This window comes from Chiloscyllium plagiosum, unplaced genomic scaffold, assembly GCF_037043375.1.
Source record: "Chiloscyllium plagiosum isolate Xiang-an unplaced genomic scaffold, Cpla_swu_hap1 HiC_scaffold_2, whole genome shotgun sequence".
NCBI classification, from domain to species: Eukaryota; Metazoa; Chordata; class Chondrichthyes; order Orectolobiformes; family Hemiscylliidae; genus Chiloscyllium; species Chiloscyllium plagiosum.
The window spans coordinates 4350062-4369716 of record NW_028270140.1 but is presented as its reverse complement, the minus strand read 5'-3'; the positions used below and the strand labels follow the sequence as shown (position 1 = coordinate 4369716).

The following is a 19655-nucleotide window of genomic DNA, read 5'->3' as shown; positions in this document are numbered from 1 at the left end:
CTCTCTTCACCTGAGGCATGGTAACCCTCAAGCTAAACCGCCACCAGTCTAATGACAGAGCTGCCTGATGGTCCACTCGGAGTGTGGTGACTTTATCCTTTTTTTATTCAAAAGTTATTAAGTTGGCTAATGTGTGCACTTGACTGGTGCTGAATATAATAAACGAAACAATTTGTGTGAATGACATTATGGTCAACTGAATAAGTTATATCATTTTCATTTATTTGCACTTATAACATTGGGCGTGCTACAGACAGCTGTTCAAGTGCCTCGTTTCTTCTCATCATGATCATAGCATATTACATGCATTAAAAAGTATAGCTACCAGTTATACATATTCTTAAACTAACACATCTAATCATGACAATATAAACTGGATAACTATGTATTATAATCCTTTGGCTATGCCCAGTTAGGGATGGTAAGTAGTGGATGATGTATCTACTCAGAGTCCTTATTACTACATTCAAGTATTTCCCTTTTAATATTCTATTTGGTGAGTAACAACTACATATCATTTAAGAGGAAGAGTTCAATGTTCTAGAATCTGCAGAATCAGATCTTTCATCATAGTCCTCCTCTGTATATATAGGCTGTTTGTTCACCATTGAACAGCTATCGTCAGCAATTGAAAGCCTGGGATCATTTGTAGGATGAGAGGAAAGGACTGGTGAACTGCGAAAGATACCAGCTGAGGTGTTTGGAAAAGGGGTGAGATACTGCGATCTGAGCTGGTACTGCTGCTGGAGTGTCATGGTGTTCCACAGAGCAACATCATTTGATATAAATGGACTTCCCTGGTTTCTACTCAAGCTGTTCCTCAGGACAAGTGGATAACGAGGAGGTTGAGGAAATGGGTGTTGTATTGGCATGGTGAGCGGACTTGACATGACATTGCCAGGATCACTTGAGAATCTCAATGAATCTGGGACCCTGAAGGCTGACCCAACAGACCACTTAGAGGAGGCAACAGGGTAGGAACCAAAAGCATGTTCAAAAAATGCTTGTCCATTAGAAGATACAGAAAGGACATCCGGGGTTTCTGATGGTCTATCCGAGGCTAATGCTGAGCGACTTGAGAGAAGAATTTCAATGGCACCAACAAGGTCACCCCCACAGCCTTTCAAAATTAGCTCAAGGACTGTTGCTTTGTGATTTGGAAATATTTTTTTCAGGACTTCGATGGGAGGTCTGTTACCTTTTAAAGAGAAAGGAATTGACAGAGTTCCAGATAGCCCCTCCATCACAAGTTGGTTTTGCTCCAGACTAAATTTGGAGCTTTCTGGTAAGGTCTCCAAGCTGTTGACATTCTTCTCAACTGGAAATCGCTCTTCATCAATTACTGCCATGTCAGAGCCTTCGCTTGGGTAGCTGTTCTTGCCTTTGACCAGATCTGGAGAATTTGTTTGCCTTGACTCTTTGTCGCTGTAGGTTTCCACAGTCTCCTCTCCAGCTTGGCTGTCTAAACGTTCCTCACTTATATCTAAGGGGGAAAACAGGAAATGAACCTGATGTTAAATACCTTAAGGACCTTATCAGCATTCTAAATCAACCTAGCAATCTGCCTACTATTAAAACATAAAATTGTCAAGAAACATTAAGCTTAAAATAGTCATAATATGTTGAGCTGGTTAAGATTATCATGGAACGTTGGTGTCACTGGCTGGACCAGCATTTACTGCCTGTTCCTATTTGCCTTCACAAAGTGGTGGTGAGCTACCTTCTTGAACCATTGCAGTCCATGTGCTGTAGCTAGACCCACAATTTTGTCCAGAATTTTGACCCAGTGACAGTGAAGAAATGGTAATATCTTTCCAAGTCAGGATGGTGAGTGGCTTGGAGGGGAGCTTAAAGGTGGTGGTGCTCCTATGTATTTGACACCCTTGACCTTCCACAATAAAGTGGGCATGGGTTTGAAAGATGGTATCTCAGGCACTTTGATGAATTTGGCAGTTTGTCCTGTAGGTGATACAAGCTGCTGACCTTGAGTGTCAGTGGTGGACAGTGAATGTTTGTGAACGTAGAATAATAAATATGTAATTATTTTTATTCCTCTGACCGGATCAGTAAGACATTGGTTTTGCAAAAAAAAAGAGATGCTAGGTCATAAGCTAGTGGATCTCATCCTATAAGAAGAAATATATTTTCAAACCAACCTGTTCAGGCCTGTTATGATAATGCAAGGTTTGTGAAGGTTTGTAGCTCAGGTTGAGATTTAGAGTGTAGGTTTGCTTGCTGAGCTGTAGGTTTGATATCCAGACGTTTCGATACCTGGCTAGCTAACACCAGCTAGCCACAAAAAGACACGACCCTCTCTCCCTCGAACCCTACACCCGGATAAAAAAGCCACCTTTTCGACTGGGACAACACATCTATCCTGGGACAGGCTAAGCAAAGGCATGCCAGAGAATTCCTAGAGGCCTGACACTCCAACCACAACGCCATAAACAAACACATAGACCTAGATGCCATCTATCAACCTCTCAGAAAACGAACAGGAAATGACATCACCACAAACCCCAGGAACCCCATCCAGGAGAAAGATATAAATAGAAAGCAGGAGACAACAGCTTCGCTTCACTTGGAGGTCGCCACTGATGATGTTACCTAGCTAGGTAACGAAACATCTGGATATCAAACCTACAGCTCAGCAAGCAAACCTACACCCTAAATGTTATGATAAACCAACAGGGTAGGTACAACAGGAACCCCAACTTCCTGGCCCACAGGGAGGCATACTATCACTGTCCCACACAAGCCCATCAATTTACACAAACTCATCTGTTTAGTAATTATTTCTTGATGACAATTATACAATTAGTGGCTAAACTTTTGTGATTTTTAAGGATTGTTCAGAGATGATTATCTCACATGGTATGCATTGATTTCTCCTGTGCCATAAACAGAAATGAGGCACTTAATGTATGTCAGGAAAGAGAAAGATTAAAAAGGGGAATACAATTCTTGCCCATTCTCCTCCATGAGATTGTTCTCTGCCCTACACATTCTCAGTGTTTAACCACGATGAGCTTTTATTTTGTAATTGTTGCAAAAAATTAACATTGTGAATTAAATTGTGTATTTGTATGTATTATACAACAGAAAATTTTAAAAATTATGCACAGAAATTTGCTAACTGCTAAAGTAAAATTATATAAGACCATGAACATTTTATGCTACTCCAACACTGAGTTCAGCAAAGAAGTAAATATTGTAATTCACAGTTTTGCTGCAGTATCCAGTTCCAAAACTGGATTCGTTCTCAGCACTTATTCACATCCCCCATGGCTCTGTGTTATTGCTCTTATCAAAACATGACCTGACATTAAGAACAAGCAAAACAAATGCATAACTTCCAAAGTGCAACATGAACACATATGAACACCAACTAACATACCCATCTCACACCATCTGTCATGTCACCTGCAGGAAAGGTGAAAAAATAAGGTCAATCTCCCTAACTGAACAAAATGAGTCTAGTGCATCACATAAATGATTGAAACAATATGAGTTAAAGAACTTGTAAATGGACTGTTGTTTTAAAATATGATATAAAACAATCGGGTCACATTTCCATCCATCTACCAACACACTCAGTTGAGTTGACATGGCATGTAGTTCGTCAAAGTTGGAAGCAAATCTTCCTTTCTTCAACTCTTGTGTATTTTCTAATTCCACAAATGTATTTATTTTTCACTAAGGGTATTCCAAGTTATACAGTGTGCTATGCATTAAAATAATCCAGGCCTTCAAGTTGCTCAGTCATTTCAGCGAAAACGCACCATAAATTCAGAAAGGGTTCCTCCGGCATCCTCAAACCCAATTGAAACCTGCTGATTCTAGACCAGTCTTAGGGTTTAACCACCAGGATAGTCTCATGAGGTGAAGCCTCCACGGGATGAACTCTCTTTCAAAGCTGTCAATGTAAAAGAGTCTGGGATTGGGTGAGTTAGTGGGAGGGATTGTGTGATGCTGAGGAAGATACAGCTATAATGAGAGTTCCTGTATCCTGGTCCTCAGTTTGGATAGATAGAGTCATAGAGTCATAGAGATGTCAGGTTCACTGGTCTATAGTTCTCTGGCTTTTCCTTACCGCCTTTCTTAGATAGGGGCACCACGTTAGCCAACCTCCAGTCTTCCGGCACCTCACTTGTGACTATCGACGACACAAATATCTCAGCAAGGGGCCCAGCAATCACTTCCCAAGCTTCCCAGAGAGTTCTAGGGTACACCTGATCATCATCTTCGCAGCAATAAATTTTCATCAGCTGTATTTGGTCAAAAGCAAAGTTTTAGGGACTAATTTCCTGTTGAGTCTGGTCTGATTTGTTTTTATTTAATCCTTACTCCATTTCCTGGTCTGGTCTTTCTTTGGCTACATTTCTTGGATCTTCAGTGGGAGGTCTCTTTGGGAAATGATCGCCACATATGCACATTAAATAAACAAAGCTTCTCTCCTTCTCCTTAACCACTTCAATTTTAGTACAGGAAGTATTAGAAGTCCAAAGTATCTATTTTTTTTTCTCCCTGATATCTGCTGAGGCCAGATCTTTATATTTTATCTGGGCCCTGGTAGATACAGAGTTCATTTATAAACCCTACAAAAAGTAATGCTTAACTTCAGAATGACAGAGCAAAAATCTGAAGGACTTGTAATTTTCCAGTACAAGTGGAATACTGAAATTAATTCTGATGACTTAATTACAGGATAGCTATTATTGCCTTTGAAAGGATACAGATACAATGAAAGATGGTCTTTGGAAATTAAGATATAAGGAACGGTTAAGGCATTTGTGCTTACTTCATTTGAAAACATGAAAACTGTTGGTGATCCAATTGAGATTTTGCAATTATGAAGTAAATTGATAAAATCCATCAGCAAAGCTTCCTCATTTCTTCTCAAATGTCTCAGCATTGATTCACTTTCTGACATAGGTCATCCCGTGCTTTCTGAAAAGCTGCCAAATGATGGCAGTTTATTCTGTGGTTGATAACTTAAAGGAACAAATAGCTTGCAAAAGAAATGATTCTGTCAGCATGGACAACATTCATATTGGAGTGCTGGAGCTGAAAGCCTTCTACTAAATCATTCAAAAGCTGCTGGTTAGTAGAATCAGGGCCAGGGGACCAACAGTCAGATAATTTCATTTCACTTTTTTTGAAGATTCTCCTTTGGCCAAATGGAGCATTCCTAAGACCATAGGACCATTAGAAATAGAAACTGGAGTTCAGCCCATCAAGCCTGCTCCACCATTCAATAGGATCATGGCTGATCAAATTGTCCTCTCGTACTTTCCCTGGAACTCTTGATTCCCAGACTGATAAGAATCTATCTTTCTCAGCCTTAAATATACACAAAAACTCAGCCCCAAACCTCTCTGTAGTAAAGACTCAGAATCTTCTAAGAGATGGGAAGGCAATGGCCTTGTGGTATTATCACTGAAGTATTAATCCAGAGACTCAGATAATGTTCTGGGGACCAGGGTTCACAGCAGATGGTGGAATTTGAATCCAATTAAAAAAGTCTGGACTGTGAATCTGTTGTTGATTGTTGGAAAAACCTATCTGGCTCATTAATGTCCTTCAGGGAAGGAACCTGCCATCCTTCCATTGTCTGGCCAACATGTGACTCTAGATTGGAGTCCTTCTCGCACAGCGCTTTAAGGAACATCTCTGGGACACCCGCAGCAATCAATCCCACCGCCCCGTGGCCCAACATTTCAACTCCCCCTCCCACTCTGCCGAGGACATAGAGGTCCTGGGCCTCTTCCACCGCTACTCCCTCACCACCTGAGGCCTGGAGGAAGAACGCCTCATGTTTCGCCTTGGAACACTTCAACCCCAGGGACTTCACCAGTTTCCTCATTTCCCCTCCCCCCACCTTACCCCAGTTCCAACATTTCACTTCAGCACCATCTTCATGACCTGTCCTACCTGTCAATCTCCCTTCCCACCTATCCGTTCTGCCCTCCTCTCTGACCTATCACCTTCATCCCCACCCCCACCCACCTATTGTACTCTTTGCTGCCTTCTCCCCAGCCCCATCTCCCCTCCCATTTAATTCTCACCCTGGAGGCTCCCTGCCTTCACTCCTGATGAAGGGCTTTTGCCCGAAACGTAGATTTTCCTGCTCCTCAGATGCTGCCTGACTGGCTGTGCTTTTCCAGCACCACTCTAATCTAGACTCTGATTTCCTGCAACTGCAGTCCTCACTTTTGCCTGCATGTAACTCTAGATGCACTGCAATCTAGTTGACTCTCAACTGCCCTCTGAAATGGCCTAGCAAACCACTCAGTTGTATCAATTGCTATGAAGTTTCAAGAAAGAAATGAAACCAGACAGATCACCTATCACCAATAAGGACAACAGTAGAATCAGCCTTGTTAATTCTGAGGGCTAGTGCCAAAATTGGGACAGTTGTCTCATAGACTAGGCAAGCAATAGCCTGACATAATCATACTTACAGTATCATACCATACAGACAATGTCCCAGACATCACCATCACTATCTCTGGATAGTGTTCTGTCCCAATGGCAGGGCAGACCCAGCAGAGGGGGCAGCAAGTTATTAATACATATTGTAATCTTTGTGGTCCCAGCCCTGATCCCTGTGAAATCCCACTAGTCATGAGTTGCCAAACCTGAAAATGAACTCCTTATTCCCATTCGCGATCTCCTGCCCATAAGCCAATTCTCTGTCCACATCATAATAGTACTTCCAACACCGTAGGCTCTTACCCTTTGACTTAACCTTTTGTGAGGTATCAGGTTGAACACCCTTTTGAAAGTCCAAATACAAGATAGGCCCTGGTTTCCTTCTATCCAAGTTGGTTGAGACTTCCTCAAAAAGCGCTAATAAATAAATCAGATACAATTTCCAATTCAATTGTGATTCAATTGTGATTTTTCAAATGAGCTGCTATTGCTTCTTTAATAATTGATTCCATAACTTTTCCCAACAATAGCTGTTAGGCTACTCAGCCTATAGTTACCCACTTTTTGCCTCCCTCCCTTTTTGAATAAGATGTCATATTGCCAGTATTCCAATTCTCCAGTACTTCTTTTAAAATCCAAGGACCTTTGGAAAATTACAACCAATACATCCACTATCTCTGAGCATACTTCTTTCGGGACCCTAGAATGCAATCCATCAGGGCTGAGGGATTTATCTACCTTTAGCCCCAATGGTTTGTCTGATATTACTTTAGTGATGGTGATAGTACTTAATTTCTACCCCATATACTTTAGCATTAATGAGATGTTCAAAGCATCTTCACTGTAAAGACTGATGCAAAATATTTGTTTAACTCCTCTGCCATTTCCTTGTTTCCTCATAACTATTGCGCAGATTAATTTGCTGTGTTCACTTTCACCACTTTCTTCCTTTTTATATTAAAAAAAAGCTCATTGTCAACTTTACGTCCCTCACTAGTTTGCCATCATTTTTTGTTTTCTTCTTCTTCGTTATCCTCCTGACCCTACTTTGTTCAACTCTGAATTTACCCCAGTCTTCAAGGCTATCCTTGACTTTTGCTTCCTTATACGCTTTTCCTTTCAATTTAATACTTCCCTTGACTTCCTTAGTTAAACATAGTTGGTTTATTCACCTTGTAGAATCTTTCCTTCTTACTGCAGTTTATTTTTGCTGAGTCATGAATTACCTTCTTTTAATATCTGTCACTGATTACTTATTGTCTTTCCTGCAAACTTATTTGCCAGTCCACTTGAGCTAACTCCATTCTCTTTTCATTGTATTTCCCATTATGTAAGTTAAATACAATTGTTTCTGACCCAAGTTGCTCAATCTCAGACTGAATATTAAATTCTCTGATGTTATGATCACGACTTCCTAAGGGATCTTTAACTCTGAGGTCATTTATTAAACCAGCCTCACTACTCATTACCAGATCCAAGGAAGCCTGTTCCCAGGTTGGCTCCATGGCATATTGCTTTAGGAAACTATCCCTAACGCACTCCATGATTTCATTGTCAAAGCCAACCCTTCCAACTTGAGTAACTTAATCCATCTGAAGATTAATGTCCTCCATAATTATTGTTCTATTCTTTTACACACCAACATTATGGGCGGCATGGTGGCTGAGTGGCTAGCACTGCTGCTTCACAGCGCCAGGAACCTGGGTTTGCTATAAGACTCGGGCGACTGGCTGTGTGGAGTTTGCACATTCTCCCCATATCCGCATGAGTGCGCTCTGGTTTCCTCCCACAATCCAAAGATGTACAGGTGAGGTGAATTGGCCATGCTAAATTGCCAATAGTGTTCAGGGGTGTGTGGGTTAGGGGTAAATGTAGAGTGGTTAGGGGAATGGGTTTGGGCAGGATACCCTTCAGAGGGTCGGTGTGGACTTGTTGGGCTGAAGGGCCTGTTTCCACACTGTAGGGATTCTATTATATGTCGATTTATAGCTTTTCCTACAAAGTGACTACTGTTTGGGGGCCTGTACACTCCTTCTTTCCCTTCCACCCAAATGGACCTTACATCATCTGAGCCTAGACCGTCTCTCACAAACATCTTCAGCTCATCTCTTATTAACAGTGCTACCCCACCATCTTTTCCCTCCCTTGTCCCTTTCTGAAAGGTCAAATATCCCTCAACATTAGGTTCTCAGTTTGGATCTCTTGATCTTTTGATTCTTGATTGTTCTGATTCACAAGGAAGCATGAGTGCCCTCTATCAGACTTCCTCACTTTCTCCAACTGTGATCATAAGGAGATTTCAAACTCTTCACTTACCATTTCATCTTGTAGTTTCTTAACTTCCCAGTTCCCAAGTCTCAGTCTCCACCTAATCCCCACTAGCATCAGGAAGCAAATCAGCTTCTAATGCTGGGAATAATATTTGCCCCAACTCTATGCTGGTGATGTTATGGGTGTTTCCCTCCTACTCCAGTTACGTTCTGAAAAAAATTGCTGAGTTTTTGCTTATTTTAATGGTTCAATCCTAGCTCAGGTTAAAATTAGTGTTAAATGTACACTTCAAGTTTAATATTGGGCAAAGTGAAAACTGCTTCAAATCATATGTGTCCACCATAACTGTCCTTTCAAATAACTTTCTAAACCAATGAACAGGTTTCTGGAGACAAAGGAGAGTTCACATTTCAGGTCCAATGACTCTTCTTCAGAATTAGCCCTTCTCAGAATGAATATTGGCTTGTTTATTGTTTAAAGCAAATCTTCATAACTAGATAGTGTTCAGTTTTTGTCCTGACTCAAATCTAAGGGGATAGTTTGCCTGCCTGCTACAGTATTGATATCTATGGACTGGCAATCAGATGGGTTCTATGGATGAATAATCGATTTTGGTGGACATTGAAGACTAAAAGCAGCCCGTGAAGCTAATGATTTAACATGTTAGATGTGCCTTATGACTGCCTCTCAATGCCAGTATTATCAAATGAGTGGTGAAGCAAAATATTAATACTTATATACCTTTCAGTTTATACCAAAGTGCTTTATAGCCAATGAAAATATTCTACAGTCTTGCCACTGGAAATTACTATCATTGCACATTGCATCATGTAGCTCATATTGGTAAAATTTGTAAATCATGATTGTCACAAATATTTGCCTGTACTAAACAACCGATAGATAGTTTCAAATGTTTGTTTTTTTTAATTGTTTTTAATTTAATGATTATCTTCTTTATTTTGCATTAATTTAAATTGATTCTGAGTTGTGATTTCTAATAACTTGAAGTAAGTTTCTGAGCTTCGTCTATCTATTCCACTTAAGAACAAGTTGAATCTTTTGGAAACAGTAGAGACAGATGGCACTGCCAGTCCGCGAGGCAGCCAGGTCTGTCAATCAAAAGTTGGCATGGAGGCAGAGGGGAAGAATCGGACATCGCACAGAGCCGTGGTAATAGAGGACTCCATAGTGAGAGGAACTGACCGGGGTTTTTGTGGCAGCAGGCGGGACTTAAGGATGGTGTGTTGCCTTCCTGGTGCCAGGGTTAAAGACATCACAGACAGAGTGCAGGAAATCCTCAAGGACGAAGGTGAAGAGCCAGAGGTGGTGGTACATGTCGGCACAAATGATGTCGGGAAGAAGAGGAGGAACATACTACAGCGGGACTTTGGAGAACTAGGAAGAAGGCTGAAAAGCAGGACATCCAGGGTGGTTATCTCCGGTTTGCTTCCAGTTTCTCGGGCTGGTGAGGCCAGAAACAGGGAGATAATGGACTTGAATGTGTGGCTGGAGAACTGGTGCAGGAAGCAAGGATTTAAATTCTTGGATCACTGGGGTATGTTTTGTGGTAAGCATAAATTCTACAAGAGAGACGGTTTGCACCTTAATAGGTTAGGGACCAGCATTCTGGCAGGCAGGTTTGCTACTGCAACACAGCTACGTTTAAACTAAGTTCGCGGGGGGAGGGGACAAACTGGATGTTTAAGAAGGAAATTGAAGGGAAAGTTAGAACAAGGGAAGTCAAGAAAAACAACTGTATCAATGAGGCAGAAAACTCAAAACGGGATCATGCTGTAAGGTTGAGTAAAATAGGAGTTGATGGGAAGGGTGAGGGCAGTAACAAATTAAAAATACTATACATGAATGCATGAAGCATTAGAAATAAGATGGATGAGCTTGAGGCCCATTTGGAAATTGGCAGATACGATATTGTGGGGATAACTGAGACGTGGCTTCAAGTGGACAGGGCCTGGGAAATGAATATTCAAGGCTACACATGCTATCGTAAGGACAGACTGACAGACAGGGGGGGTTGGGGTGGCCATGTTGGTAAAGGATGATATTCAGTCCCTTGCGCAGGGGGACCTAGAGTCAGGGGATGTAGAGTCAGTGTGGATAGAGCTGAGAAATACTAAGGGTAAAAAGATCCTCTTGTGAGTCATCTACAGGTCCCCAAACAGTAGTCTGGATGTCGGATGTAAGTTGAATCAGGAGCTGAAATTGACCTGTCGCAAAGATGTTACTACAGTTGTTATGGGGGATTTCAAAATGCAGGTAGACTGGGAGAATCAGGATGGTATTGGACCTCAAGAAAGAGACTTTGTGGAGTGCCTCAGAGATGGATTCTTAGAACAGCTGGTGCTGGAGCCTACCATGGAGACGGCAATTCTGGATCTGGTATTGTGCAACGAAGATTAGGGACCTCGAAGTGAAGGAGCCATTGGGAAGTAGTGACCACAATACAATAAGCTTCAATCTGCAATTTGAGAGGGAGAGGGTACTATCGGAAGTGACAATATTTCAATTGAATAAAGAGAACTATGGAGCTATGAGGGAGGAACTGGCCAAAGTTCAATGTGCAATACCTTAGCAGGGATGACTGTGGAGGAACAATGGTGGATATTTCTGTGTATAATGCAGAAGTTGCAAGATCAGTTCATTCCAAAAAGGAAGAACGATCCTAGGAGGAGGCATGGGTGGCTGTGGCTGACAAGGTAAGTTAAGAAACGTATAAAGTTAAAAGAGAAAAAGTATAACATAGCAAAGATAAGTGGGAAAACAGAGGACTGAGAAGTTTTTAAAGAACAACAGAGGATTACTAAGAAGGAAATACGCAGAGAAAAAATGAGGTACAAAGGTAAACTGGCCAATAATATAAAGGAGGATAGTAAAAACTTTTTTAGGTATGTGAAAGGCAAAAAAATGGTTAAGACTAAAATTGGGCCCTTGAAGACAGAAACAGGGGAATATATTACGGGGAACAAAGAAATGGCAGAAGAATTGAATTGGTATTTCAGATCTGTGTTCATTGGGGAAGACACAAGCAATCTCCTTGCGGTAACAGTGGCTGAAGGATCTGAACTGATGGGAATTTATATTTGCCAGGAATTGTGTTGGAGAGACTGTTAGGTCTGAAGGTTGATAAGTCCCTGGGGCCTGATGGTCTACATCCCAGGGTACTGAAGGAGGTGGCTCGAGAAATCGTGGATGCATTGGTGATTATTTTACAGGAAATTATAGACCAGTTAGTCTGACCTCAGTGGTGAAAAAGATGCTGGAGTCTATTATAAAGGATGAAATTACAACACATCTGGATTGTAGTAACAGGGTAGGTTAGAGTCAGCATGGAGTTATGAAGGGGAAATCATGCTTGACTAATCTTCTGGAATTTTTTGAGGATGTAACTCTGAAGATGGATGAGGGAGATCCAGTAGATGTAGTGTACCTGGACTTTCAGAAACCTTTTGATAAAGTCCCACATAGGACGTTAGTGAGCAAAATTAGGGTGCATGGTATTGGGGGGCAAAGTACTAACTTGGATTGAAAGTTGGTTGGCTGACAGGAAACAAAGAGTAGTGGTAAACGGCTCCATTTCGGAATGGCAGGCAGTGATCAGTGGGGTTGTTAATGATATAGAAGATGGTATTAGCAATAACATTAGCAAATTTGCTGATGATACTAAGCTGGGTGGCAGGGTGAAATGTGATGAGGATGTTAGGAGATTACAGGGTGACCTGGACAAGTTAGGTGATTGGTCAGATGCGTGGCAGATGCAGTTTTTAATGTGGATAAATATATGGTTATCCACTTTGGTGGCAAGAACAGGAAGGCAGATTACTACCTCAATGGAATCAATTTAGGTAAAGGGGCAGTACAGAGAGATCTGGGTGTTCTTGTACACCAGTCAATGAAGGCAAGCATGCAGGTACAGCAGGTAGTGAAGAAGGCTAGTAGCATGCTGGCCTTCATAACAAGAGGGATTGAGTATAGAAGCAAAGAGGTTCTTCTGCAGCTGTACAGGGCCCTGGTGAGACCACACCTGGAGTACTGTGTGCAGTTCTGGTCTCCAAATTTGAGGAAAGACATTCTGGCTATTGAGGGAGTGCAGCGTAGGTTCACGAGGTCAATTCCTGGAATGGCGGGATTACCTTACACTGAAAGACTGAAGCGACTGGGCTTGTATACCCTTGAGTTTGGAAGACTGAGAGGGGCTCTGACTGAGACATATAAGATTATTAAAGAATTGGACACTCTGGCAGCAGGAAACATGTTTCCACTGATGGGTGAGTGCCGAACCAGAGGACACAACTTAAAAATATGGAGTAGACCATTTAGGACAGAGATGAGGAGAAACTTCTTCACCCAGAGAGTGGTGGCTGTGTGGAATGCTCTGCCCCAGAGGGCAGTGGAGGCCCAGTCTCTGGATTCATTTAAGAAAGAGTTGGATAGAGCTCTTAAGGATAGTGGAATCAAGGGTTATGGAGATAAGGCAGGAACAGGATACTGATTAAGGATGATCAGCCATGATCATATTGAATGGTGGTGCAGGCTCAAAGGGCAGAATGGCCTACTCCTGCACCTATTGTCTATTGTCTATTGTCTGTTAATATTTTGTTTGCATCAGGGTGGTGCTTTAGTAATAATTTTCCTTCTGGACTTTATAGAGTAGATTTTGACAATTTGACCTTACTGGTCATTTTCTTTACACTTAAATTTGCTACTGCGCTGCATCATCATTAGCACTCAAATCCGTTTTCATTTAGAGCCTACAATTAAATACATTGCATCAAGTATCATCTGAAAATGGATTTCACAACCTTCGGTCAACCTCCAGAGTGAGGCAACATTCCAGCCATAAATCCCAGTTCCCTGTTTGTTTATTAAGTTTAAGTCTCATGCTGATCAGGCATTGATAGTGTGAGCATTCCCAAATTTTTTCCAAGATTCCTTTGTCCTTTCCAATGTGTATTTATTTATTAAAAATGTGTTTTTGATCAAAGTGCACTATTTAATATAATTGAATTTCTGTTGGATTCTCCTGATTTCCCATCACAGGTTTATCAGAGGTATTCCAGGCTCTCTGGTGAAGTTGCATTTTTGGCTGCTAATGCTATTTCCCTGGAGATTCCATTGATTTTGTATTAATGTTATAGCGGTAGATTGAAACTTCCAAATGTGCTGTAGGTTAGGTGCGTTCATGGGAAATGTAGGGTTACAGGGTAGAGGGATAGGTTGGTGTGGGATTCTCTTTGGAGGGTCATTGTGGACTTGTTGGGCTGAATGGCCTGTTTCCACACTGTCTGGATTCTACGAAATAAATAACCAGATGCCAATGGATAGAAAGTAGTGAAAGAGAGATTTTCTAGAATATCTGACTTAGAGGAATTTGAGGCAAAGTAATGTTCCATTAGAGAAAAGGGAGTGAAATTTTGTTTGAATGGATAGAAAAAAAAGGAAAGAAGTTATTGAGCAAAATACACAGAAATAACCTTATGAAGGGCAAATACTATTGTGGAAGACAGAAAGAGTGTTATATGACAGAAAATGAAGATACATTATTGGGAGTGAGGAGACTATCAATACCTTTACTAGGTGCGAAACAAAAGTGGTTACATTTAGAAATGAGCATAGTCTATTTATAAACAATGTACCTTTAACTTATGAAATGAAATGTCTTGGGACGCTCACTAATATATTGAAACCAAACCATCAGCTTGTGCCATCTGTTAAATAGCACCTTGATATGTAGAATTCTGAGATTTTAAAGTACCATGTTCCAGAATTAATTTTATTATGAAACTTACAAACTATTGGTTTTGATTGAATGGAATAATGATTATCATCATAATGAGCTATAGGCATTAGGATGATCCAATTATATGTTAAGTAAGAATGATATAAAACACCTATTTGTCATTTATGTTCTGAAGAAGGGTCACTGGATTTAAAGCATTAACTCTGTTTCTCTCTTCCCAGATGCTACCAGACCGAGTGAGTTTCTCCAACAATTTCGGTTTTTGTTTGTGTCACTTATTAAGGACCATTAGGAGCAATACTAGAACCTAAAATAGCATTTAACATTAGAATAATTACTTGAAGTTAATATTTCTTGACCAGTTAATAAAATTAACAGTAATTAAAAAGTTATCTTTTGATATATATTAATAATGTATTTAAGATGAGGGGGAGAGGTTCAAAGGAGATGCAAGGGACAAGTTTTGTTTTACACAGAGAGTGGTAGGAGTCTGCCAGGGCTGGTGGTGGAGGCAGATAGGATAGAGGCATTTAAGGAACTTTTGGATAAACGAATAACTATGCAAGAAATTGAAGGATGTGGACCAAGGGGATTGGTTTAATTTCGTGTCATGTTCGGTACAACATCACGGGCCATAGGCTCCATTCCTGTGCTGTACTGTTCTACGCTCTATGCAATTGATTGGAAAATGCTTACTTCTGCCCTGGCATCTTCTCAAATCTTCTTCTCATAGTCTTAGAATAGAATAAAAGGTTTAAAGTGAATAGTTATATTGCTTAACGTGGGATTATGAAAGGAGCAGTTGATAGGGAATATATTACATTTGGAAACATTTAAATTGCTTTTTTGTCAAGTTAACAAATGAGAGTTTCATTAATCCTGTTTCCATATGATCCAGTTCAAGTTTTAGTTATCTGAGAGGTTCTTGTGATTATCGATAATAGATACTCCTGGAAAATACAGTGATCGATTTTATGTGCATAATCAAATGTTAACATGTTTATGTGGGAGCATGTTTTAAAATGTAATAGGGGGAATATTGTGTGCCACTGCTTAAACTCATTGCAAATGATCCTTATGTTAAAAAATAACCACCCATTACAAAATCAAAGGGGTTTTCTTGCTGTAGAGAAGGGAGTTTGCTGAACTGTGTATTCAATTAAGTGATGAAAGTTACTGGAATGTACACTTCCACCGGCGTCAAAGCAGCAGGAGCAAAGCTCGCATATTCATTTCAATTTTATTTCTCTCGGTGGTTTTACACCTCTGATTGCCTCTGTGGGATTGTAACTGAAACTGAGACCTTTTCTTCTCTCGACTCATGATGTTTCTCTGAATTAATTTTCTTATTGAACATAATTTTGCTCTTGGGTGTCTGAAATTACATGCTTTCTACAGCCTGGTCTGACCCTTGCACTTGGTTCCCATTGGAAATTATGTCACATGTCTGTTGCTTGTTTTAGCATTTACTCACATTAAACTTCATTGAAAATATTTATCGAGTTTTTCACCATTACAATTCTGTCCTGAATTGTCATCATTGGCCATTATGCGCTTGGATAGTTTTGTAGGAAACTTGGTCAATTATCTCAATCATAGAATGGATTCAGTTTTAAAATTATGACCCTTATCTATTTCGAGACACGTTTACCAATAACTTGTAAAGTGCAGGAATAACACTAGAAATCTGAAATGGAAACGAAAAATGTTAGGAATAAAGATTGCTGCAGATTGTACTTTCCCCTTTCAGATGCCGATCGGGTTACTGTGTTAGAACGATTTCAGTTTAATCTTTGTGTTTCTGGTGTCATAGACTCGATTGCAAAGGAACAAGTTGCACTTAGAGTAACATTTAGATATTAAACAAGAACAGAAATTACTGGAGAAGCTCAGCAAGTCTGGCAACATCTGTGGAGAGTGAAAGGAAGCTAACGTTTCGACTCTTCACGTGTATTTAGTTAAGTTGTAAATTGTAATGTCACACCAAGTTGATTTTAAATCTTATTATTAATGTCTTGGCAGAGTTACACTGTTTGGAAACAAGCAATCAACGCAGTTTTATGGTTCTTTTTAAAAGTCAGTTCAGGCGCAGAAATTTCACGGGGAGTGGATTTGGGCTCCTCTGGGCCGCTTTGCGAAATGAACGAGACAAAGTTGAAAATGCTTCGAAACAAAATGCCCCATCTTTGGGTTATGGCGTGACGTGGGGGGAGTGCGTGTTGGCGGTGTGAAGGGGGGGGGGGGTGGATTTTGAGGGTGGGGGAATAGGGGTGGAGGAGGGTTGGTTGGGGTGTGGGTTTGGGGTGTGGTGGCAGCTGGCGAATAAAACCAGAAGGGGAACTCTGTAATGTTCAGAAGTGAGAGATAACGAGGAATACCGGATTACTCTGGTGATCTCTCGAGTAGAGAGACTGTCTCCAAATCTGGACGAAGGGACGCTTGGCGACAATAATCCCAGTGACCTTGGATTTCCAGGGCGAAAGGCAACATTTACGATTCAGTCCAGAAAGGCAGTGCCCTTTTGATTAATAACGATTGACTTCCCCAACTCTCCTGAAGAAACTGTTAACAGAACTGCTGACTGGATAGCAAACCGCTCTGCAGCAACACAGATCTTATTGTATTCCCAAACAACTCGCCTGTTGCTTGGTAACATTTCAATGATGTTTGATCCGTCTTTTTTTTAGCAGAAGTTATTATGGTCTTATTTCGATTAAATCTGCCTTAGTTTGATTGCTGTAATTTGTTAGGAGTCTTGCATTAGAGCGGATTATTAATCATGTGTTCGAATCCAATACTGTGGTATTCGTCATGTCTGTTTTCACATTAAGGTGTTAAAAATCTGTCAATTATAATTGAGGCAATGTTTCTTTTCAAAATAAAGTGCTTTTTGGAGTCATCAATAACCCCCGACCCCCCAACCGTTAAAGCCAGACCATCATCAACTCTTTCTTTAAAAATCTTTCGATAAATAAACACTTTAAACGTTAAGACAAATAGCGCTGCAGAATAAGAAGTAACTTGCAGCTAGTTCAAATAACGAATTCAATCATATTGCTGAAAGTATCTCCTTCCTCTGGGTTATTGGGCGATAATTTAATGGAGAATTGTCAGTTTGCTTTGTTCAGGTTCGTGGTTCCCTTTATAATTACATTTACATCAGGAAACCACTCGATGTTGTGTCCCCGGTTCACTGCGAGGGACCTACACAATCCTGACCACTGAGCTATTAACGAATATCTTCGCAGTTAGTAATATCGAGCCCAACACATAGCAGAAAGTGTTTGAGCGTGAAACTATCCTTGGGTACGATGCAAGTTTATATGTATTGTTAGAACACGGGCTGCTCATTAATTACCGTCTAGACTTTAAAGTCGTGCAGCTAAAGGCCGTTTTGTCCCTAAATGCTGTTAATGTGAAGTGTCAGCTTTATAATGCAGAGACTGTGAAAGTGGTGTATTAAATTTCCTGCCTTGCTGTACTTTGGGGTACAATGGTTTCAGAGACAAGTGAATTGTAAAGTTCAAACCCCTGTTTCCCACCCCACCCGAGCCGCTCCGAAAGAACCGGCGTTGTTACAAATCGCCGCACCGACGGCTGACGCTGTTTGTTAATAATCCAAACAAATAAAAGACAGTTTTCACTCAAATGGTTAATTTTATAATTCTTTTGTGAATTAAAAAAAAAGTTTATCAAACTAATCACAGACAACGCTGCTAGCTCTATTCTCGGTGTACGCAAGAACGGACGCTTATTTCAAACTAAGGAGGTTTTTTTGAAAACAACAAAAATAGTCTTAAATATGTAATGATCTGCAAGATTCTCACTGCAATGAAATGAAGTTTGACCAATAGAATTGCTCAGTATCTTACTCTTTTTTAACTCTTCGCATCATCTTGACTATAACGAAAATAGCCCTTTCCAAGGCCTTATTGGGTGACTGTAGGTTTCATTGAACGTATAAAAGGTGAAATCACCATCGCGAGACAGTGATATGACATAACTAAGAAAATCGTCACTATAATATTGAGAGTAACAAGTGCAGTTTGTAATAGGAGGATTAATTAATTAAACTAATAAACAAACCATCGACACCAACTGAACAACTCCACTTTACAACAGCCCTTATCTACTTTAGTGTAACAAAATGGATAAATAAGTTAAAATATTGAAATGACGATAGTCAAGATGATTTGGTATTAGCAACAAAGATGAAAGACTAAAACGTTTAACTATGGTCTACATGGCACACCAACACACTTTGAATAGTGCTGAAGGTAACGTGTTTATTACCCCGTTATGGTTTTCTTGTTAATATGTGCATAACGTGTCCTTTACAAAACAACACGAAAGCTGCAAGGCGAAAAGAATAGATTTAGGAGTAACAAGTGACCTAGCTCCTTCCATGTGTCTGTTTTAACTAGAAATTAATCAGGTGTCCCATAAAGAGGCCATTTTCAAATGCAGAACATAATGTGACTGGGTAATACTCTATTTAACTCAGTAAACGACACAAAGCGAAAGTTTCGCTGTAAAAAAACATGGATCTGTTAAAAGAATTAGGATACATTAGAATACATTTTTCTGTTAAAGCTTTCGTCAGTGTTTGAGTGTTATGGAACCAACCCAATAACCACCATTAAATTGAAGGGAAATGGTTGGAGTCCGTATTTTTACAGCATACAGAAGTGGATTTTGTAAAGGCGGATATTTTTGAGAAGCATAACGTAAATAAATTTAAAATCGGCATACATTGCAAGAGCAGCAATGAGACAATGGTCGGTCAGTCTGTTTTAGTGTGGGATAAATTATCGACACATGAGGGAACCTCCCTGCTTTCCCTCAGCAGTTATCCAGGTGAAAAAGCTAAGGCGACAGTGTAATGGTTTGTTGGAAAGCGACCAGCTCTGACAGTGAGAGTGCTCTCTCAGCGCTACAGCCCACAGTTAACTCTCCCGCGTGGGACATTGACAGGAAGCTTGCCTGACCTGGGTTAACTCACCATTTTCTTTTCGTTGTCTCTACCCCTCATTGCTTACAGTTTCGGCAAAATGGTCTCAATACAATCCCTAAACGCCAAGAACTATTGTTGGCTATTTCATGTTCGTCGCTATTCGTACAACCATTCGATCTTAAACCCAAATTCATAATCTAGTTTGCTCTTTAAACTGTAAGCATTCTTTCATCTTTAATC

General features: G+C 40.4%; 1 protein-coding gene across 3 annotated transcripts in view; it reads right to left on the bottom strand.

Moving 5' to 3' along the window:
• Positions 1–207: 207 nt before the first annotated feature.
• The window catches only part of dmrt3a (doublesex and mab-3 related transcription factor 3a), a 23888-nt gene continuing 4440 nt past the window's right edge, over positions 208–19655 (bottom strand). Inside the window, exons 1-2 of one of the 3 annotated variants that reach the window (XR_015758946.1) lie at positions 16840–17067; positions 1355–1483 (exon numbers count right to left, since the gene is read on the bottom strand). Coding sequence is in view for 1 of the 3 variants with exons in the window: in XM_087993131.1 (XP_087849257.1) it covers positions 519–1483 (965 nt within the window). In the remaining 2 variants the exon portion in view is untranslated. Of the gene's footprint in view, positions 1484–16839; positions 17068–19655 lie in introns of those variants that run through there. The other 2 variants (XM_087993131.1, XR_015758947.1) reach the window with 2 other exon arrangements.